The sequence below is a fragment of the Ictalurus punctatus genome, chromosome 27, assembly GCF_001660625.3.
Source record: "Ictalurus punctatus breed USDA103 chromosome 27, Coco_2.0, whole genome shotgun sequence".
Taxonomy (NCBI): domain Eukaryota; kingdom Metazoa; phylum Chordata; class Actinopteri; order Siluriformes; family Ictaluridae; genus Ictalurus; species Ictalurus punctatus.
This window is the reverse complement of record NC_030442.2, coordinates 12062109-12086518: the sequence shown is the minus strand read 5'-3', so window position 1 is coordinate 12086518 and position 24410 is coordinate 12062109. Positions and strand designations below refer to the sequence as shown.

At 39.2% G+C, this 24410-nt stretch overlaps 2 protein-coding genes across 5 annotated transcripts in view; both read right to left on the bottom strand.

Annotated features, from left to right (window-relative positions):
• The window catches only part of pias1a (protein inhibitor of activated STAT, 1a), a 54974-nt gene extending 43237 nt beyond the window's left edge, over positions 1–11737 (bottom strand). The window contains exon 1 of the mRNA XM_017459213.3: positions 11692–11737. Coding sequence (XP_017314702.1) covers positions 11692–11715 — 24 coding nt within the window. The 5' untranslated portion in view covers positions 11716–11737. The remainder of the gene's footprint in view (positions 1–11691) is intronic.
• Positions 11738–15011: 3274 nt separating this feature from the next.
• Positions 15012–23023, bottom strand: skor1a (SKI family transcriptional corepressor 1a). 4 transcript variants are annotated; one of them, XM_017458371.3, is made up of 9 exons: positions 22675–23023; positions 19807–21536; positions 18608–18695; positions 18355–18450; positions 18141–18209; positions 17330–17404; positions 17141–17215; positions 16530–16595; positions 15012–15800 (listed from the first exon to the last, which is right to left on the bottom strand). In XM_017458371.3, the coding sequence occupies exons 2-9, from the start codon at positions 21523–21525 to the stop codon at positions 15703–15705; spliced, it is 2286 nt and encodes a 761-aa protein (XP_017313860.1). In that variant the 5' UTR covers positions 21526–21536; positions 22675–23023; the 3' UTR covers positions 15012–15702. The 4 variants fall into 4 exon arrangements, with proteins under 4 accessions (XP_017313860.1, XP_017313862.1, XP_017313866.1 ...); XM_017458373.3 differs by having other exon boundaries at positions 15012–15797; XM_017458377.3 differs by lacking the exon at positions 16530–16595.
• Between the last annotated feature and the right edge of the window lie 1387 nt (positions 23024–24410).

The window sequence follows — 24410 nt, the reverse complement described above, 5'->3', positions numbered from 1 at the left end:
ATTCTATAAACTAAGTGGGCATGTGCTCTGTACTGAACAGCAGCAGCGATACTTAATGAATTCTTTTACAGTGAAGTAGCCCTGACATGTGTTTCATTTTTCTTAATTTAAGCCCCTGCTCATGTTTCGTGAGAGAAGTTTACAAGTGAAGGCTAGCACTGCTGTATTAGTTTCGCACCGACAAGGGAAGCTAAGACGCATCTTGCTGCTCTGCTCCGAAGTCAGACAGCAGGTTATTATGGTTTGTATAGCATACAAAATAGGCGAAAATGTGAACACGTATTACGACACAATGTGAGATACAACACAATTTATTTTTGTCGATCTTCCAGCTGCAGACACCACGTTTTCCAACAGACATTTAAATCGTTCGGCCTGATAGCTAGCCTGAACAGGATTTCGCAGAGGTTTTTTTTCCTTGTGATTGTCCCTGCCAAAAATGCTAGATTTCGCTGCGGCTTTTTATTCATTTATTTTTTTAAATTTGTAATACAACTTTTTTTGTGCGATTTTTAAACAGAAAACTACTTGACTTGGCGAAAGTCTTTCGCGGTGATGTTTGTTGGGAAATGAAACCTTTTAGCTATACACATGTTCAACACACGTGAATTGAAGAGGGCTTTCGCTGAATGCACGTCGTGATGAGGTCACATGACACGTCTTGGCCCAAATCAGCAAAGAATCTGTGGTCATTTTTGAAAACTTGCAAGCTCCTCCAAATATTGCGAAGTTTCTCGATTTTGCGTTCATTTCTGCGATCGCAAAATCCTGTCGGGACTGGCTAGTGCAATAGATGGCATCTGTCCGTACTTCCTCTTACTATTTCCAGTCATCACAAACCTGGTACTTTGCATTGTATTGCCCGTTACTTCTGTAAGAACAAAGTCAGCAGGTGAATTTTTTTCCATCTCCTTTACGTTTGGACTGTATTCGGCTTCACCTGTACAGTATCTCGCTTTAAACAAAACAATCTACCCAAATGAATAAAGATGCAAATGTAAAACGCTACACCGACAACACGACAAAGAAAGAGAAACTGGTTTGCGTTCTAGTTTATGAAAGTAGACTTCTGAAGCAAAAGCACGTCAGAGTGAAGAGCATGGTTTCAGTCCGGTTTCCAGTAACAGAAAGGGGATCTCCGTCTGGGCCAATGTTTACACACAGCGACTTATATCTGTCACACAACACTTTTCAATCACGTAGAAACACCGACAACTTCACTGATGGCTTTTGCAAACAAGAAAAGATGTGCAAGTGCACAGGGAGCTAAAGTGGCTCTGTCCACCCAACCAAAGCACTCTCTTAGAGTCTCTGAGGGAAATTCTTAGGAAGGATGTAATGATTTATACTCTTAGGAAAGGCGTAATTATTTATACAAAGATGTCTGGAGCAAGAAGGCCCATTCTGTCTGTATTTAGAAAGATGTAATTATTTATACAATGAAAAATGAAAAACAATCATTATGACTATTTTGATTTGTTTCACTTATTTTGGGATGACTAAACTACTCCAATAAACATTTAATAAAGTACATATGCTTGCTATTACAGCAGTCGATCTTTTTTTGGTTTGTTATGCAATGTAACTAGGAAAATCTAGCTGTTGCCGGCCTGCACTCTGCATTCAGACGCACACAAGACATTATTATAATTATTATAATATATTATTATGATTTTAAAACCATTTACTGGAAGTATCTCTAGTTCATAGCTCTGTATCACAACATCATGAAAATATTTCTTGATATTAACATTTAAGTCTGAAATTAAGATCACTAGATTTTGTGTTTCAAATCAAAGGTTCTTGAATTTATGACTGTGGCTGGTTTTCGATATTTGTCACAGCTCCGATGCCAATAATGTATAAGAAGAACCAGCGAAAACGTACATGTACAATATCAAAAGAACACACTCGTGTCTTCACGCGTTTACTTACTTTCAAATTTTTTGACACATCTCTGGCTGTAAAGTAGTAAGGGTCCGTCTTCAAAGTGTTTATCATTACGCATACATTAAACATAAATCCTGTCAAACAACTTTAACCCAAATATGAATATAGCCTATAAAAATAGTGAACTACAGACTTACAAAATCAAACTGCGTTAAATTGTTGGGTTATGGGAATAGATGTCAATTTAAAAGATTCATTAAACATGCATTTAATGAGGCGTACTTCTATGACAGTCCCTTACTAGTTACCAGGCTGTGCCACCTGATGCCAGGTTAAACATAGCGACGTGTTTCCTTGAATTATGTGATGCACAAAATGCTCAAAATTCAGTAGGAACCGAAAATTGAAGAGTGTAGAGTGATAACAACTACTAGCCAATCCTGAGCACGAGTAATTGTAGCACTTGAGACATAATTTGACAGAATAAAAACTTCTCCTGAGGAAAAACTAATTTCTTTTTCAGTGAGAGAAAATACCTCTTCTAAGTCAAAATGCACATATCAGTCTTCCGCTGTTGTAGAAAATCTGCCTCAAGGTTTGACGTGTTGTGTGTTCGGAGGTGCTTTTCTGTCGCCATGGTTGTAAAGAGTGGTTATTTGTTTTTGTAGTCTTCCTGTCAGCCCAAACCAGTCTGGCAAATCTCCACTCAACAATCTGCACAACTGTTGCTCACTGGACTTCCCCCCCCCCCATTATGTGCAAACTCTAGAGACTCAAATCAGCCTGTCTGGTACCAACAACATTAACTGAAGCTCCTGGCCTGTATCTGCATGATGTTATGCACTGCTACGCTGCTGCCACATGATTGGCTGATTTGATAACTGCATGAATAAGCAGGTGCGCATGTGTTACTAATAAAGTGGAGTGTATATTTTCAATACCATAAATCACATCATTTCAAAAGAATGTTAACCTAGAGAATACTTTAAAAAAAATAAATAAATACATTTTAATAATTAAAAGAGTTGATGATGCAACTTCTAGCTTGGTACGACACAAGAAAAGACTTTCGGCAGCAGCTGCATAACATCTGTCTCACCAGAGGCTGGACTGCTAAAGCTCACTGTAGTTTACGACTGATGCTGATGACTATAGGTTTAACATTAGCGTATGGCCAGTAATGACTGCTGCAGGAAAGAGATGATGTTTCTAGTGGGTTCTGACGGCTGTAAGAGTTTTAAGAACGCTTTCCCGTCTGCGCCGCAATACACAAATCTTCAGCCTGTTCACGCATAAAACCCAGATCATTGCTGGATTACGTTTTCCAATGGTTCAGACTTACGGCCTTATGCTATTATAATCGTGCATTCATAGAAGTTAATAGAATCCGGAAAAGTCAGGATGTGACGTCTAATAATCACGACAGATGCAACCTTAAGTGACTTGCAACAGTTAGATCAGAGGTTCTCAAACCGCTTGAGCAAACATCCCCAAATAGACATGATGAATTTTCAGAGACCCCAAGCCTTGACAATGATAAAAAAAAAAATTATAATAAAATTTACTTCCAGATTTAGGACAACTGCAACATTTGAATATGTTATTTTGTGTCAGTAACACGTGTACTGCATGTGACTAAAAACCAAATATTCTTTACACAGGCTTACCGGTCTAGTGGGAAGGGTGAACGTGAGCAGGCATTTCTTGACACAGCTTTTCAAAAAGTCATGAGGTGTGTTTGAACGGATGGATCTCTTTCCGATGTTACACCCCGCTTCGAATGACACAAACGGAATAAAACACGATGGGCATGTTGCTATAGGAATACAATCCATGCCGGAATGCTCTGATAGCTAGATATTTGTTCTATCTGGAATGCCAAAACATCCGTATCAATCAGGTTTCCAAGTCGAACTGTAAAACATTTATTGCTTTCATTCACACTGACGTTAATCACGCTGATTTTCCACCGTCGACATGACTGGGCTTTCCACTGTGTCACGAGCTGTGTCTCAAATCGCATACTCCGAACTTACACTGAAAAGTCTTTACTATTTCTAGAAATTCATAAGGCCGGAACGCAGAACAGACCTTACACGAGATCTGAAGGCTTCATTAAAGTAAAAAGAAAACCGGTTATTGCTAGTAAGTAATGATGGGCTAGAATAGTACATAAGTATGCAATTTGATACACAACACTATGTTTGTTATGGTGGTAGCTGGACAGGAAAATTTGTCCGTTTCTATTGTTGAATTCCTACACTAGTGCAGCGTGTCAGGATAGTTGGGAGAGAGAGAAAAAAATCGCACGTACACGCTCCATTTAAACTCGCAGCAACATTTCGAAATACAAAACCCATTTTCATAGTTATAACAATATTTCAAATATTAGTTTGTAAAATAAGTGAATAAAACAGAAAAGGACAGCCTGTTTGTACATAATTCTGCAAGATTAGAGTCAATTAAAGCAGTATGTTTGAAAACAACCTTCAATATAAGGATGACCCAAATTAATTTGGGTTTTTATCAGGTTTTTTTTATTTATTAGGTTTTTTTAATTTCGGCTTTTAAAAATAACAACCTTTTTTGATGGACAGTTTCCAGTTTTCAAAATCAAATGGAAAATATCAAATCCTGTATAAAGAGAACTGCAAATATCGCTTAAAAAGACATGATTTGCTCTGCTGTTTCCCTGCAATCAATCAGCTCCAACAATGTGTCCAGTGTTGCCATATTGAGCAGAATCCCCCTGTGACTGGGATATTTTTAATCATTTTGAGCTGAAAAAAATGGTCTTGGGCTTGAAATTGTAATTTATCAGAGGAATATTTCAGGTCAGAGTTTTGATGTCAACAGTATATCCAATCCATTCCTAGGCAAACATGAAACACATCACTACTCCAGAGCAGAAGTTTTTTTTTTTGTTTTTTTTTTACATTTTATTTAAAACGGTGATGAAAATAGTATGTCGTACCTAGTATAATTTTTGCAATGGCATCCGAACAATAATACATATTAAAAAATATATTTATAAAATAAAAATTGACTGATTTTGGATTCAGAGCGTGACTTTCTATCAAGACGGCTACTTGAGCTAACATACCTCATTTCATAGCTATTCTAAGCTGCTGAGTTAATTACTGTGAAAAGAGCAGCACCTTAAAGTGGACTCTCAAGCCTCTGACAGCAAACAAAAGTTACACTATTAACATTTATAATAATTTATATCACACAACTTAGGCTATTATGTAAGGAATAAAACACTATGTTATGCTGTTATAGAAAAATGATCAACATTTCGAAGAGAGATGGCCTGACTCAAAGTGAAGTTACTGTTTCCACCCTGAAATTGATTCTTTTCAATTACAGCACATCCCAGAATATTTTATCCCTCTTGTACCAGAGCAATTTGATAAACACTATTTTTTTAAGATTAACAAGCATGCAACTTTTGTCCATTTATTGCTACATTTAATCTGGAAGAACATCTGTGAAACAAGATAGTCCTGTTATCACTTACGTGTTTATAGCACAGCTATAAATTCTCTCACCAGCCTTTCTTTCTTCTCTCCCTTCAGCATCTTGTCATGTTATTGAAAAACTAAGAAGCAAAGCCCAATTTCCTTCATCCTGACTGCTACAAAGCAGTAACACTGAAGACTCCTTCCATAAACGTTAAATTAACATCTCCTTACAGAAAGTTTCACCTTTAGTAGTTGTCAGATATATCGCGTGTCGGCTTTACAGCTCCCTGTGAATTAGCTCTTTCGCTGTAACTAGTGCATTAATATACATCTGGGATTTTTGCAGCTACTGTCAGAGCTGCTGTTACAGGGAATTAATCGACACCTTCTGAGCAATCAGTATCAAGAATTCAACAGCGCTAAACTACATGCAAGAAAGCCTACTATGCCCATGGTGATTGATGACAGCCTAAAGCTTGGTGCTGTAATGGGGGTAATTCTTATGGCTTTCTTTTACAAATTGTAACAAAAAAAAATGTGGGATTTTGTAGACTATTTTGGGCACGGTATTCAAAACATAGAGAAATGCTGAAGCAATGTGTAGCAATCAGTGTAATTTTGTCTGAATTCACTGAGCATCAAATCATAAACAAAACGCAGCACTGGAACACAAAATCGTGTTTCCTGTCATGATACTGCCTGAGAAACTGAGAAAGCTGCTGTAAAGGAAATCAATGGATCAGTCTACTGTACATTTCTATCAGGTTACTGAACAAACCTGCAGATCGTCCCTCTGTACAATCTGAACTATTAGTTTCCCACCAATTATGTAAAAGAAAACGGAACTGGATAGTAGATTATTCTGTATTTACATTGCTGTAACGTAAGATTTGAGAAGGCTAATTGGGCTAATTGGTCCAGCGCTTGTAACGAATAAAGCTGACAGTCTAACAAGTCTTCTACAAACACTACTGACTAGTTTCACCTCAGGAAGGGTACAAAACGAAGAATTTTAGAAACATAACAGAAAACGGCACGCAAGAAGGAGAAAGTGCAAAAAGAAAAGCAGAGAAAAAGAAAGACTACACGTTTATGAAGACATCGTTAGCAGCCACTATCAGTGTTCATCAGTTCTCTTGGTGTTCTTCATAGATTAGGATTGTTTCCTTTGCATGCAGGAAAACCAATGGATCTCAGATCAGATTCATTTCAGCGTCAGATGAGGAACAGGGCAAATCGAGGCTTTATAGTCACGGGTTTCAGAAAAGACAGAGTGGAAGATCTAAATGCAGACATCATGGATTTTTGATTTCCAGTGAAAATCAGTGTGAGGGTTAAACCCAGAAAATTAATACAGAAACCGCTGCCAGGTAGAAGGACATCTGGTGAGGAGACACACACACTCATCTCAGAATTGTGTGTGTGTGTGTGTGTGTGTGTGTGTGTGTGAGAGATAGAGAGAGAGCAAGAGAGAAAGAAGGAGGGGGTGACAGAGAGAGAGAGAGAGAGAGAGACTGGGTAGGCCAGACAGAGAAAGCTAACTGACTGCGAGGGAGAGATAGAAAAGACGAAGCGCTGTGATAAACGTGTGGAATGTGTTTTATTTGGCACTTGCTTTTTAGGGCCACAAAACAAAAACAAAATAAATCAAAAACAAAAGAATAAATAATTTCCTCTAAAGCAGCAAATGCATCAATGTGTGGTTCAAACGAGTACACACACAGCTTTAAAGTCCCAGACACGGTCTACACAATGAAACGAACAACAGAAACCACCCATACGCTTACAGAATTATATACTGAATCATTTCCGTTTTCCGATGAATACGAGATGAATCAACGACGTTGAAAAGCACCTCTTTAAACCTTCTCCTGCAGCTGTTGCTCCTCAACACAGATATGAGTGGGCAGATGGAGCCATGATCTCAGACCGTCACCATGTTTCGATACTACGCTTTGACATCATTATGTTTACTTAAACTTTTATCCTGGTTTATGCTAATAACACAATATTGTGTCTAAAGATAAAGAAACTATCTTGGATGCCTAGGCTAATGATCTGTCCATCCCTGAAAATACTGAGTAAAGTAACCATGACTCGTGTAATGAATTTATTTATTTATATATTTATTAATTCATGAGGCTATGCGCAACATGAAATATGAAAAATCCATCCATCCATCCCTCCCAGTTGTCTGGGGGAGGCTCCAGCAGCCTCTAGTTTTCATTTGTGCAGTCTAAATTTACTTTAAACTAATTTAACATAGATGCTGGAGATTAGTAATGAAAACATCCGAGAATGACTAAGAACTGCAAATGAATTAAACGTCAGCAAAAATCTCTCCAACTTCATACGACATATAACATTTGCCGGGAAAATTCCTGCGTAAGCCATGGATTTGAAGAATGAAATTCTAAACACAGTTAGAGACACAAACGTCACACCACCTCTTCGGATCTTTTAAAGGGTCCACTAGATTAATATTGCGCTTCTAGTTTTTGAGGTTACCTGCGACAGCAACATCATAACCACAAGCTTTCCATCTCAGACGTTATGCTTGGCCTAAATACTTCCACGTTCCTTTTTGTTCACTAATGAAATATCGATTCCAAGCTCCTGTCCCTCCGTACGCTTTCCACTTTCCACATGCGGTGATTTAGCAATCTTACACAGAGGATATCTGAAGAAGGAATGATCTGGAATAACAAACAGGAATAAAGTCCTGGAACTTCATATTTAAAAAAAAAAAAAAAAAAAAAACGATAGGAGAATTTGTTTACTCTACACCTGACCTGAGGCTGTTAAAGGGAGTCGAGCTGAGGACAAAGACACACAGATATTAACTTTGCTCCTTCTGGGAGCAAAAAGGTCGAGGAGAAAGAAATGCAATAAACTCAGGAGATCAGTGTTGGGGGGTTGTGTTTTGAATACCAGTGTGTCCCCCCCTCCCCCCCTCTCGATTGCCCACACACCATTTCAAGTACAAAGTTCGCTTAAAGAGAGGTAGCTCTGACTGCCATGTTTGTGATAACAACTGAACCAAGAGCAAGACCATGCTTAGATCACGGGCTTACGATGAATATTCAGAGGATTAAAAACCTTTTAATTGTTCACTGTTTTATCAGAACATTACATCAAACTTTCATGGCACCGTTACCAGGTGAACAGAATACTGGGAGGACCTTTTCCATGAACATCACATTATTTTAAATATTTATCCAAAATAAGGAACCTTCTAATATAGATAGTGTAATGTTTCTGAAATAAGGGACAAACTAGGGACACATCACTTCCAGATTTTTAACATTTTATTACGTCAAATGGCATTAAGTACAGCTCTGACTACAACACACACACACACACACACACACACACACACACACACACACACACACACACACATCCTCACAGCGTCTAATCCGACTCTCCGCAAATCTTCACGTCCTGTCGTGTCGGGTCAGTCATCAACAGTGGGTCCAATCAGAAAACATCTTAAATCCAATCCGATTCCAATCCAAGTGCTTTCCACTGTCTTTGATATTTAATATATTAGTTCCACATGATCGAAGATCAACAGTATAGTAGTTTTTGTGTGCACAAGTTTAATTCAAAGTCCCGGAAATAACTGGTATATTAACACATATATTAGCTCTAGCTTCTGGTTAGTTTGCGCAGCTGCTACTAGGAAAGCTTAATCAGGGAGGCTTTTCTTAGGGGGCTTTCACGCTGGGAGTTTAACCTGAAACAGAGCACGGTTTCCATGAAAAATTGGTAATGTATAAGCTGTCATAAGGAGCGTGAAGTGCACCGTGGTACCGAACCCGAGACTACCGGTAGGAGGTGGTCTGAGTTTGGTTGCACTGGAACTGAGCTGCGATTTCCGTGAACGTGAACTCGTACTCGGGTCTGCACTCGTTCAGGAAGTAAAGTAACCTGCGTGTGTAAAGTAACCAGCCGATGACGACGTCATTACTTTCCACAACACACGTGTACCACGAGTGGCAGGAGAACGTTGTGGGACGCAGAAGAAACCCGCCGCTGCACCAAAATACTGACCGAACAAAAAATATGCCGAGACGCATTTTGTTCTCCATGCGCGTTTGTGATGACGTAAAACGAACGAATCACGGTGCCGGGAACGATCGCACTCGGATTCGGACCGCAGCTAACGCATCCCGTGTGAAAACCACCTTAACGTTCCTAATAGCCAAGCACTTCCTGATTCTCCCCGGTTCCTAATGAACATCACTTGTTTAGGGAAGTAATTTAATTTCCAGTAAAATACTTTGCTTTAAAGGAAAACTATTTAGTTTTAAACAATTCCAGTTCAGGATCTTAAAACGGTGCAACCTCTCCGTACAGAATGTATACATCATACTTTCCTAAAAAATTCTACCAAAGTCTTCCAAAATGGACCAAAGGACTGAGGATAATATTTCGAAGCGCGATATTACTGCTGTATATCGTATGCCGGATTATCTGTGAATGTCTGTAGATAATTTCGTGCGGAAATTTTCTACTCGAAGCAGACAGACCTGTGGTCAAACGCAAACACGTTAACAAAATGGCCTACACCTTGTCGCCGTGTCCCGAGATGTACGTGAACAAAACGCCAACGCAGAGTTCACTATCTGAGCACCTACCTCTATAGAAAGCACATAAACGAGCATAAACGTTATCGTAAGAATTACGTCTGTAAATCACTCTGGATATGAGCGTCTGCCACATGCTGTAAATGTCATTTGGAGGAATCGATTTTTGGTCAAGCCTGGAAATGGTCGTAGATTAAAACTGATTCGATTCATTATCTGTGCACAAAATACATCAACTAGACATGAATCTGTCCTCGCTCTAATCTCTGCTCTCCTCATATGCCTCTGCTTGTTATAGATACAAGCCTAAATGAACATCAAGGACAAACAGTACTAGGTCACCGTGAAGGACATGGACGATTACAAAACAGTGGACTACTTTTGCGGGAGGAAAAACACACACTTGGTCTAAACGCTGTAGAGAAATTCAGCAAACGAGCACACGTTCAGGCGAGACCTCTGAGCAATGCATAACAGTGACTACACATGTGTGCAAGTACGCACGCACACATATGCACACACACACACACCAACTGTTTATGTAGATGATGTGAAACAGTGTAGGAGAGCTTCCACCTCCCATCTGCACACTTCTAATGAACAGGTTTTCTTTACCACCTGTTCAGGGCTGAAGCAGGTCACCAGACTGAGTATGCAGGGGGGAAAAGAAAAGCCTCACACGTTAACCGATGATCTTTGTCTCATCAAAGTCCGATTTCCTTCTCTTTTTGATTCGATTTTTATAAACATAATTTAACATCAACAACCATCATCAGAGACTCCAAGTCAAACAAGTGACACCAGATGCTCCTCACAGCTGCATGCTGTACTTCAACCAATCAATAGGATATCATATTGAAAGTGTCCACCATAACTGAGTATAAAGATGACACCACTGTTAAGATCATTTTAAACATTTCTTAAGTGAAACCTTTCTCCTGCTGCTCCTCTGAAGCTGTATTGCAGGGAGCCGGTACAGTAAACCACACGTTTTAATCCACGTTGCCTCGTTTGTTCACAACATGAACACACAACACAACAAGAGAGAAAGAAATACATGCAAACTAACACAAAATATGATGCTCAAGCCAGTAGAAAATTCAAAGTGCTGGTTATTTTTTTTTTTCTCCTAATAGACTGTGATGCTGCTCCTAAGATGGAGCCCTCTAGCAGGCTGTAATGTTGTTAGTATGTTAGCAAGCAGCTAAGCTGATGCTGCACATTCGCGCTTATTTACAAACACAATTAAAACTCTTCCATTCTTCCACAGTGTATGAGGACGGATTTGCCTGCCGTCCGGAATCATTATCAACATGAGAATCTGATCAAACTTCTTTAAAAGAGGCAAGAAAAAACTTGGCAGCTACACGCAGAAAAGCGGGCAGCTCTCTCCAGCTCTCTCTCTCTCTCAAAATCAACACTTGGCGGAATCCCAAACGGCTCGCTTCTACCCCATAATAGTCCACTACATAGGGTATGAAATAACGGGCATGGCAGTGCACTATATGTCCAACACGGAGCCATTTGGGATTCGGCCAATAACATGGTAAAGCGAAGAGCTTCCAGAGCTCCAGCAAGAACTGCCGAGCGCACAAGTCTTCAATATGAACTTCTGCCTCGTCCGGAAAGCAAACTCAGCTCAAAGTCAAATATAAAAGCTGCAAATAAGCATCAGATGCACTCATACGCGCGCAATACGGCTTTTCAGCTGTCAATTTAAGCGCAAACGGAGCGCAGCGTTTTACCTTCAGTTCCGCGCTCTCCGCCATCTTGTAGTTCCCTAGCGCAGGCCATGACGTAGCGCGGTCACGTGGGGGCCACGCGCGGCTCGAGGGCGTCATCGCGCACGTTCCCCAATTGACGCAAATCAATTAACCCACAATTCATCTGTAATTTTGTGGCATAACAGCGAGCGCTGATATGATGAGTAGTGATGCTGAGCTGTATACACAGACTAGTGCCTTTCAGTTGAAATGCTTCAGTTTACATGCTTACAGTGGAATTCGTTTACATTTAGTCACGTGCGGCAAATATGTGCCAAAATAAAAAATTAATAAGTTCACCCATTCGTTGCAGATTGCTTGAGCTCTTAAGAAACAATTGATATTTCTGGGGTTTAAATATATGTATATTTTTTTTTATAAAGGAATAAAAATTTTACATCCTGAAATGCAGTCATCACAGATATTTTTCATTAAATACTGCAATTCTTTAAACCGCACAGAACTCAGACACTAAACACTTCATTGCTTTTCTCCTAATAAAGTCTTAGTCTTCATTGGATTTCAGTCTAAAGAGTACAGCATTAATGCCACAATGATATGTAGTCAAATAATACTGGGACTGTAAGCTGGCAAAAAAAAAAATGTCCATGTAGGTGAGTGACAAATTTAAATCCCCTGGTATAGGCTCCAGGCTCCACCATGACCCTGTGTAGGATAAACAGTACGGAAAATGGATCTATGGATGAATGGATGGATAGAGGGATGGATGGAGGGATGAATGGAGGGATGGAGGGATGGATGGATGGATGGAGGGAGGGATCCTCCCGATGGATGGATGGAGGGATGGAGGGATGGAGGGATGGGGGGATGGATGGATGGAGGGATGGAGGGATGGATGGATGAATGGATGGAGTGCTGGATGGAGGGATGGGGGGATGGATGGATGGAGGGATGGATGGAGGGATGGGAGGATGGATGGATGAATGGATGGAGGGATGGATGGAGGGATGGATGGATAGTGCATTTATACAGACCGAAGGTCTAACCATTTGTCTAACCAACTGTGACAGTCTTGCTTGTGTTATTGACAATCTGCCATTCTCTAATGTTTTTGTATTTATTTATATACCGTATAATAGTTCAGTGATTGATTAATTGACTAATATTTATATAAATACATATTAACTGCATTTAAATAAATAAATAAATAAATAAAGTTGGATAGCTAATGATGGGAAATTTTCAAAAGCTTTACCCAGGAGGCGTTTCTTAAAGTTCATAAATAGGCCAGAATCCACACTGCTTCCTCATTGCTAATTGTATGGGGAAACAATTTCATTTTAAGACAAAGAATTATTCATTTAAAAATGCATTTCAACATAGGCATTAACATCCATCCATCCATCCATTTTCCATACTGTTTACCTACCACTGGGTCGTGGGGAAGCCTGGAGCTTATACCAGGGAACTGGGCAGGGGGCACCCAGGGGACACCTTGGCCCAGGTGCCAACCCATCACAGGGCACAATCACACACACATTCACACACTACAGACCACAATTTGGAAATTCCAAGGAGCCTACAACGCATGTCTTTGGACTGGGAGAGGAAACCGGAGTACCCGGAGGAAACGCCCAAGGATTTGAACCCCCAAAATGTTGTGAGGCAAAATTTCAACCATCAGCCTATAAAATGTATTTCAATAATGGTCTTATGCATACTGCACTAATAATTAATTAAAACATAATCGATTGTTATTGTTATTTAATAGATTGTGTAAAAATCAATTTTTAGATTTTCTTTATCTGCTTACAAGTAAGTCATTCACATCAGCTATTAATACTACTACACATAGATATTAATAGCTGATGTGAATGACTTACTTGTAAGCAGATTTTTGTGTCTTAAAGATCTCTCATATGTGTTCAGATGATGCAGATCCTAATGTCTCTTCCTGTCAAGTTCTGCATTTTGCACTCTGCGCTGTCACTCGCCATTTTATAAACTCTCCTAATCCGAAACTGGATGCATCAGTTAGTATGATTGCAGGACTTGATTTGTACTGACTTAGTTAGTGAACACTTTGAAAACACTTTGCATGCTGTACTTCACTATACATACACTAGAGGGCAGCATTGTTCTTATCATTAGTACCAAAAAGTAAAACGATCATTCAAAGTAAACTGAATTACAAATAAGGGAAGCAATTGAAAGCTCTGTGACTCCATTTGAGTAATATATACCGCTTAATTGTTTCATAAAAGCTCTATGTATGTGCTCAGGTCGTAGAAATTGTGCAGATAATCCATATATTGTTGCCTATCAATTCATACTGGACTTGTGTAGAGCCGCATGAAACCTGTGCAACTCAATATTTCCTTATTAAGATTTTTTTTTTTTTTTTTTATCCTTGAAATTCAACCTACATATATAAAATGTAAGCATCAGCATTTTTAGGTCTCATAATAGTAAATCAAGACGATTGAACTTAAATGTATACATGCTGAAGCTGTTAATGACGTTTAATATGCTATTATTTTACCACCAATTAAGTTATCAAATATACTCTTACCAACTTTTTGAGATAAGAATATCCTCACTCAGTAGCAGGGTTCTACAAAGAACATTCAAGTACTTCCTTCAGAAGGACAACTAAAGAACCTTTAAATTCTTGGTTTAACGTTTTTTGTTTTTTTCTAGGCGTATAGGGGGAAATCTTTTACCATGGCTAGAATTAAGGGATGACATATGAACTGTCTTTTTCCACATAAATACTACTAATAAATTAATTATTAAAGTTGTGGTGTTCTGTCAGTAGTGGAGATAAAGTACACAGTCTCGCCATGACCTACTGTAGCTATAATGTCACTTTATACTTGCATTATTGATATGTTTTGGTCTGGTGCAGGTGGTGGTGGTGTGGTCAATAGATATTGTCCTAGATTTACATTATATGTCAGCATATTCTAATATATAGTATGAATTACTACAACTAAAAATCAGTCTTTACATTCAGTCAGGTGTGTGTAGATTCTTAGAAATAAGAAACGGTTACATCTATGTAAAACCCTACAGAGCTTCTTTATTAGAAAAGCTTCCAAACAGGACACCTTTATGTCTTTGAGAACTCTTACCTATCTAACAAATCCTTTATAATATATATATATATATATATATATATATATATATATATATATATATATATATATATATATATATATATATATATATATATAAAAATAAAAGAGTGCATGTAGATATTGACTTAGTTCTATGCCAATATCTTAGTTAAATCTATACAAGAGATTAAAGATCAAATGGAACTTCTGTTTATTTAATAATGAAGAAAGAAATCATTTTATTCTTGAAAATACACTTCAAAAGTCATAGTACACAGCCAAGTAATCACATATATGTAGATTAGTACCATTTTCCCAAAGTCTGAGCTATGTGTCTGGGAAAGGTGGACTAAATGCGTGGTCAGATTTATTCTGTATACACAAACATGGTAAACATCTTTAATTTAAGGTAGATTCAATTTGGAATAGGTAGGTCTTTATCATTTCTCATTTAAAGTGCTTATACAGATACAATCCATTTGGGAGAACACATCAGTGAATCAATTTGGAATAAATACAACATAAAAACACACAAGTAGTGACCATTTAAGAATGCTGTGAGATTTCACAATTCATTGCACAGTGCCACTTTATGTATTCGTGGCTTTTTAAGGAAGAAAAAAAAAAAGAGAAAAGCTTTGAACGAGTTCATATTAGTATTCTATTGTACATATATTTAGAACAATTCCAGTCTCATCTCATTGTTCTGCTGGCTTGCTCGATTCAGAGAAGAAACATCCATGTCCATTTCAGTTCTGTTTTTAGCAGAACTCAAGAGACGCCATTAGATCTTTTGAGAAGGTCGCACATTTTCAGTCCTTGGAAAGTTCAGTGCTTTTAACATGTATTGAAGAGGTCTTTTGGTTTTCATGTGTGTAGAATCCATTGTAGTCCTCCAGTGTGGGGATTCAGATTAAGGTGGCAGTAGAGGCGGTTTAAATGTGCACGTCCCTGTGCAGTGGCGTGGAGTGAGCATCTTGCAGGAGAAGTGGTGTAGAGCGTCGTGAGCTTCTAGGGGAAAAGAGCATTTAGTGCTACATATACAGGTTGAGTGAAGCAGAGAGAAGACACCACGAATATCCATTTATATAAATAAAACACTAAATATGGTGTGCAGCATAACATAAACAGCTTGTTAATGGGGATACGACACTTTTAGGACGTATAAGATATACAAATACAGATATTAGTACTATTATTACTAATAATAAATGTTCTGGACATTTATATTGCAATCATTTCTTAAATTTACACTTGTCACTGTGGTTCAGAATAATATGTGTTATTTCTGATTCCTAATCACACAGGACTCAGTTTCCCAAAAGCATTGGAAAGTGTAAATCATCTTAACTGAGAGAGAGACAGAGAGAGAGACAGAGAGAGAGAGAGAGAGAGAGAGAGAGAGAGAGAGACAGAGAGACAGAGAGAGAGAGAGACAGAGAGAGAGAGAGACAGAGTGAGACAGAGAGAGATGAGAGTTTAATGTGAAGCTCATGTTACCATTTAATGATGATGTTTGTTCTGTGATGTTTTGGGGAAACTCAGCCCAGCTCATTTTGGTCATTTTTATTATTCATACATTATTACACAATCAGCAAATTAAAATGAAAGAAAAGTAGCACTTGCATATTTATCATTTTTATTGTATATTTATTACTGAAATCATTTATTTGTTGTTAGGGCTCAGGGTCTCCAGGTATGAGTTATGAGTTTTTGCTGTTGGGTATTAATAGAAATTACCTTTTAGCTTCTGCTGAATTGCATATCGAGCCTTTCTCTCTTGATCCAACTCGTTGCACAAAGTGTCTAAAATAAATTTTAAAAAATAATAATTAATGAAAACAAAGAGAATTTAAAAGGTCTAATAGGGTGATGTGTAGCTTATATTATAGATTTAAAAAAAATAATTAAAATCTGAGTTACCGAAAAGGTTTTGAAATAAAAACGATTTGCCATTTATTCCGTACAAGCCGCCTTGTCCAATATAGGACCATTGTTTAAAGTTTTCAAGTCAAGTAGATCTTTATTATCACCAGCATTACACAGTGAGATAATAACGAATAAATAAATAACGATTCTCCTGGATCCACTAGGTGCAATATATTGGCTTGATATATTTTCATTTACTTTAATTTTTATTCACTTTATTTCACACAAATAGTATATATATATATATATATATATATATATATATATATATATATATATATATATATATATATATATATATTGCTGTTTTTATTCACCTTATGATGCTCTATGATTTGTTCAATTGAGTTTTTGCCACTAAAAATATGCAAGTGTCACTTTTACACGTCATAACGTTTTATCTCCCAAACTTCAATGCTCACCTCTGACTATTTGCAGCTGCTGCACCATCTCCTCTCGATAAGATAGCTCCCTCTTCATCTGGTCCTGAAAATTATCTGGTAAAGTCAACATGCACAGAGTCACTACTCAAAAAAAAAAAGTTCATTCCATTAGTTAAACTAGTTAAGGCTCTAGTGTTACTTGAAATATCCCAGTTTGATCTAAATTACCTTTCAGGTTTTGAAACTCCCGTTCCATTTTCTTCCTAAGCTCCATTTGCTCCATCAGCTGTTTTTGGAGTTCCTCTATGACAGAGCGAAAAATAAATAAATAATAATTTAAAAAAACAATAACAACAACAACAAAAAAAAAAAACATCACTAATTAATTAATAAACCATTATCACTGCTGTAGCGATGGCCTTCGGAGAAAGAACAAAAGAACCTCATGTGTTATAATTAAAAGCAAGCTTTTTAACGCATTTTCATGTCACGCTTATATGCTTTTAAATATGCATTACGGAAAACGATCAGTTCCTAAAGAAAGGAGGCGCGCGCGCTTGCTGCGGTGTTGTGGCGCGTGAGCTCGCGGTAATAATGAGGCCCGCAGCCTCGGGCTGTGTGCACGCGACTCTGCTAATGCATATGCAGTTCAAGGGCGTTTTGGAATAATGCACACTGGCTTCATTTTCTCTTTTGCTTAAAAATAACACAAAAACACTAGACATTTAATAATATTTTTATTTTTAAATCACCGTGGGACATGGAACAAACCTCTGTGGAAAAACGACAATGACTTTGAAATCTTTGGCCTGGATTCTACAGATTTTTTTTTTCCCCCAATGCAAACTCGTTTATTTTGAACGTTTTAAATATTTATTAGAAATATATTATTATGTGCATCAACGAAAATAATAAATAGGCCTATATAGACAAAATAACGGCATTACCCAAACGTAACCTATGTTGATTACATGTTACCAAAAAAAAAAGCATATTATTAATAGGAATTATATTAAAATGCATTATATGAAACCCTCACCTTTCGCCATGTGCTCGATATCTTTTTCAATTAACTGCAATCTGCCATCAGTCCTCGATGCACCTTCAACTGGAGGGGGAAAAAAAAAGAAGGACATGGGTTTAAAATATGCCGGGATAATAATTCAGAGATCAGAGACTCTCATCTGAATACATTACAGTGAAATTCACATCAAATGAAACAGAAAGCAGGAAGCGAGTAAAGAGCTACTCACGCTCAGTTTCTTTAGAAACGCTCACTTGGTCGTGACGAGATTTCTGCGATTCCCAATCATCCTCGAGCACAACAGCACGACTGAATCTGTGTGAATCTGGTGGCACCAAATGAACAATAATACAGACCTAAGATTGTGTTATAGGCTATATAACACGCATCAGCAACTACATTTGCAGTGCTAAGTGATAATCTAGATACCATGTAGGCTGTATTGTGTAATATGAGGGAATATATAAGGGAGAAGGTTTTACTGTGTGATTCCTGGACTGGAGGATATTTAGGACCGGGAACAGGCGGAGAGTTCAGTGAAAGCCCTGCGTCCTTTTCAGCAGCACACACCTGCCAAAACCCAAACCCAAGCACCTAATTACAAATAAACACAACCCCAATTATGTACAATCTTCTTATTCTCCCCATCTTTTGCAGAAGAGGTGTAGGTTATCATTAGTGCTCAAATCCACAAATGATCCGCCAATATTAGGCACCGCATTAAGGCAAATTGCTCATATTGAAAGTTAAACTGGAACAGTGGAAATGACAGAGAGGGTAATTTGCTCTGAGGACCCAGGGGAGCTTTTCTCACAAACACGTTCCTGCCCGCCGGCCAAATAAATTACATTTGGCCATTTATTCTAAACTTTCAATTTAGGACAATTAGGCCTTTGTTCCCCCCTGCTTTGTTTTAGAGGATAAACACGTGGACAACATGAACAGGCCAAATATGATAAATACATATCCCTCACTGATGTCAGTGCTGACGTGACAGAGTTTAATAAAGGCCCATAGTTTTGAATTATTATCGTAAAGAATTGTTATTACACCTACAGAGCTTAATTAAGATGTAGCGATGAAATATTAGACTTATTTTGTTCAGTGATGACTTGTCATTTATTAAACTATAGACTTAAATGAAAACTGTAGATGTTAATTAAACAGGATAATTTCTTATACTCTAAAAAGATGTTTTCATAATATTTGGAAATTATTAACGAAAAAATCTCAATTAACTTTTTATGTAAGAGTGTATAATAATTAATCTGTTTATTCGATCTATCTTTCTATCTATATTAAATCATTATAAATGTAGACTTTATACACAGGTCAAATATACACATTAAAGGTTATAGTGTATGTAATGATAATGTTTGTGATTATAAATAGATAGACAGATAGACAGATAGACAGATAGATAGATAGATAGATAGATATAGAAAAATGTAAACATATCATTACGTACACTATAACCTTTAATGTGCATCGTTCACCTGTGTATAAAGTCTACATTTATAATGATTTAATGGTACCCTAAATACCTTTTAGAGTACACTATATGCACCTTTCTATCTATAAGTTAGATATAAAATCAGTACTAGCCCTGCGAGTACCCTTTCCTGAGTGTGTTCATACAGGATCAGGTGAGTTTTCACTCTTTAGTTTCTGTTATACTCACATCATATGTTGGAGTGTCGTTACATTTCGGCGCTCTGTCACTCAGCCTGTCTTCATCCGTGTCCTCGTGTCTGTCCTCTTCTTCCTCCTCCGCCTCCTCTTCCTCTCTGCTTTCCCTCACTTCTTCTCCGTGACCCTCCCGGGACATGATCTGCCTCAATGGACTCTGCCGGTCCTCCACAGATAGCTGAACGGACTCCTCGTCGTCATCATGTGTCTCCCGGTTGGACTCCACGTCCACTTCCGGTTCTCCTCCGCTGTCGGCTTCCGGTGAAGCAGACCTGTAGCTTGAAGTCTCGCTGACAAAGTCCGGGGACAGGTGACCCGCGGGCGGCCCCGCATACGCGTCCCGGTTGCCGTAGAGCTTGGCTATGCTCTCTGCGTCCTTTATGACGGGCCTGAACGCGGAAACGTAGCTAGACTTCCGTGGCGGAGATGTCGCGTGACCCTCAGTCGACCTCAGCTCGTCGGCGGATTTGTCCTCGAGCGACTGTGAGCTCGAGCAGCGCTCGGTGTCTCTGGGAGTGATGCTTCTTGAACGCTCGTGCTCGGCAACATCTGCCTCACTCTGGCGGCTTCCGGTGAGCTCGTGCGGTTTTTGCTGTGCGTGCGGATAGGGCGGCAGGGGCAGTGCGCCCGTCGTGGGCCAGAACATGGGGAACGACGGATACAGGCTGTCCTTCGTGCCTGCCCAAAACACACCCGGTACGCCGGTCTTGTTTTGCTCGTTCGTGCCGTCGTCTTTCTTCTGGCACAAACCGAACGGGGAGAAACCGTACGGATGAGGGAAGAGGGGCGGTGGGATTTTCTGAAGCATGCCAAAGCTTTTGCTGGGCACCGGAATGACCGGGTAATTGCGCGCGCCATTGGGTAGGCCAAGATTCGCGCGCTCGTCGTCGCAGCGTAGGGTTTTGTGCGGGATTTCCGGAGAAGCGGCCTGCCTGACACGGCCCGGGCCTTGTGTTTTGAGAGGCGACATCTCGCACCCGCTTCCGGGCATCGTCCTTTTCCTGCTACCCCCATTGAACATGGCCTTCACGTCCTCCCAAGCGTGAGAGATGTCATCGGGCACGTGCTTGTCCGCAAGTTTCAGGTGGCGCCTCCAGGAATTAAAATTCGCTGCGTCTGGCTGTGTATATTTGGACTCGGGCGTGCGGTGGGAGTGGAATATGAACTTGTTCGGAGAGAAGTACATGCTGCAGTACGAGCACTTGATGCACTTGGCGCGTGAGCTGTTATACCTGGCTGGGATAAAGTTGCCTCTGCAGCCCCACGCGCATTCGTGCGAGACGTCGAACGCGAAGTTCTCCGGCAGCTTTGGCGGCGAGTGAGCGCCCAGAAACGACTTGCACAGCCTTTCTGCCTCCCGTTTGGTGATCATCCCGCAGCGGCGCGAGGAAATGGGCATGGCACCGGCGCGCCTCAGGATCTCCAACTGAACCGGTGTGCACTGCACGCACGTGATACCGAGAGCGACGCGCCGGTTGTGAATTTCGTTGTAGCTGTAGCTCTTAAGGAGAGTGTTGGAGATTTGGGCCAGACACAGCCGCTCCTGACCGTCTATGACCAGAGACACGATGGGCACACCGTACAGAGACGTCTCGCTCACTTGGTTGGGTTTCAGCGATGCGCCGCCGGAGAAAGGAGAGACATCCCGTTTAGAGTGCTGCGGAGAGCTGGCATCCGGTCCCGAGGCAAGCGGCGCGCTTATCGGCTCCATTCCCTGGAAATCTATAGAAAAGTACCATTAAAATGTATCATCTAAAACCGCATATGTTACAGCATAAATATGAGTTTCTTTAAATAAAAAAAGCATATCGGGCCAAACGAACACTGTGAACACAGAGTTAATTCAGCACTGGAGGTATAAGCACTTTTAACACAATTTTTAAAATGTTTAATTTCTTAGACTTAGTAGCCTACCTAATAATAGGCGAATAGTAAAACAACAACAACAACAATAACAACAAATACTGGATATTTATGATATTATTATTGTTATTCATGATGTCGGGTTGCTGTATTATTATTATTATTATTATTATTATTATTATTATTATTATTATTATTATTAATACTACTACTAATACTACTACTACTAATAATAATAATAACTACTGCAGAACAAAGCATTAACAACGACAATAATATTACAATGATAATATAATATGAAGTATTTGTTTTTTTTTATCTATTCGCCTATTATTGGCTACTTCAGCTGTTGTTGCTGGGTAAAAATATTATTATATTTTGTTTCCTGCTTGTTGTTATTGACTTAATGCCTTTATCTTTATCTTTTTTTATTTTATTTATTTTTAAATCTTTTATAGATAACCTGAATTAAAATACATAGCCCATGACATACTATAAAATATGATCACATATCTTCCTAACGGAATAGTCTGTAAGCTGCTTATTTTTTAACTACCTCCTGATTTTGGATTGCCTGTTTGATGGTTATAAATATTATAAATTGGGAGGTCCAACACTGATTATGCATCTTACAGAGATAATAACACAAATGACTGAAATGAGGGAAATCGTCTCATTTTGGGGAATCTAGAAATTTGCTTTAACAGTGCAATAAAGCAGGCTGTCATTCAAAGACTGGTCTTTAATCATTCGGACGTTGTTTATACTGAGTCTGGTGAAATATTTTGTTGCCTTGTCATCTGATGTGAGCACGAAATCCGATCAGTTTTGTCCGAAACGAGCTTTATTCACACTACACACGGTTCTCTTTTCACGTCCATGCAAATTCGTTACACAGAAATTATTGAGTTGTAGTGATTAACATGGGCCGATAAAGACATTCACACTGCCATAACGCACCTATAATAATCTGCAGATCAGAGAGAGAAATACTCACCCTTTATTACGAAACGAAAGCAAGAAAGAATGACTCGATCACGCCGAATTATTGCAAGGAGCAGAGCAATAACCGTCCTCCAGATGTCCAACAACGCAATGAGAGACGCCGTGCAGTACAGTCTCTCTCTCTCTCTCTCTCTCTCTCTCTCTCTCTCTCTCTCTCTCTCTCTCTCTCTCTCTCTCTCTCTCTCTCAGAGTATTAGGGCAAACATTTCCATTTGCCTCAAGCACACAGCATCGAGCGACCACATGGCAGTCCGGGCCACTTCTTGTCAGACTGAATGAGGGGAACAGACGAAAATAAGGACAGGACACACCCACAGACGCACGAGCCACGCGGAATATTAACCCGTTTAGCGCCGGGACAGGTGGAGACACCGCGCGCGCACACATCAGCTTTACTACTATAGACAGATAGATAGATAGATAGACATAGCCTACATTAACAACAACAACAATACTACTACTACTACTAATAATAATAATATATTAAATGATCGTAATTAACCAAATAAACAGTTTATTAGTGTTTATTAAACAGCCCATAAAGGACAAACGTTGTAGAAGTCTAGAAGTATACAAAATCAGAACAAATGTCCAGTGACTACTGGTTGTTGATTTTGCTCTTCCATTGTTAATATTTGTGCGTGTTGCACTGACATGTGGTAATCACACAGCAGACTTTCATTACGAATTTGCATGAGAAACTTTGCCCGGGGCGCACGGACAGCCTGAGGGTAAAGTTTGCCTAAACTGCGCGTGCGGTCCGTTCCACACGCAGGGCCCTATACATAAACGCTGCGCATTTGTTTACCACTTTGCCTAAACTGCGCGTGCGGTCTCGCGCTCTGCCGTTCCTCACGCAGGGCCCTATAGGTAAACGCTGCACATTTGTTTCCCACACACGCCAGTGAGAGCGGATCCCGTGTACAAACACTGATATATTATAGCAATAGGCAGAGGGATGTGGTGGAACCCTATATGTGCACATTAACTATTTAAAGACGGATCAATGCCCTTCAGTTAACCCCAACTAAAAAACTGACGCAGATAGCGAGTCATGACGAAGTTAACTTTGCCTGAAACAAACAAACAAAACAAATAAAAAACAACAACAACAACAACAACAAAAAACCCCGACGTGGAATAAGATCCAACACAAAACATCCTGTTTTAAATAGTCTGCTAATGATTTCTAAAACATTAAATGAGATAGAATTCATTAGTATTATAGCCTAAGTGTAGTTTACATAAAAACATACACAAAAATAAACAACAATAAACCGAAGATTGATGGTAAGTGTCCTGCATGAAGCTGTCCGGTGCATTAAATGCAGCAGCGCGTCAAATTTCCAATATTAATAAACCGCTTCTTTATTTTCAGTAGTTTCACTGAAAGCACATTTTGAATCACAATGTCTCTGTCGAAACAAAACGGACCAACAGCACCCAAAGCGTTAAAGTTTAAACAGTGCTGAGTGAGACTTACCCTCTCAGGAAAAGGACACTAGGCTGCACATCTTCAGCGTGCAGAAATGTGAATGTAATGTGTCTTAAAGCTTTAAGCTCATTTATAAGCGCTTACATTCTTTTGAAAGGTCTACTACACGGTTAGGTGAGAGATGCATATTAAATGTAGTCTGTAAAAGATGTACCCTCGAGGGTCGCATGGCAGTACTGTTTCTGTGTGTACAACACCAAATGCGCACTTGATTTATTATTAGCGTAAATAAG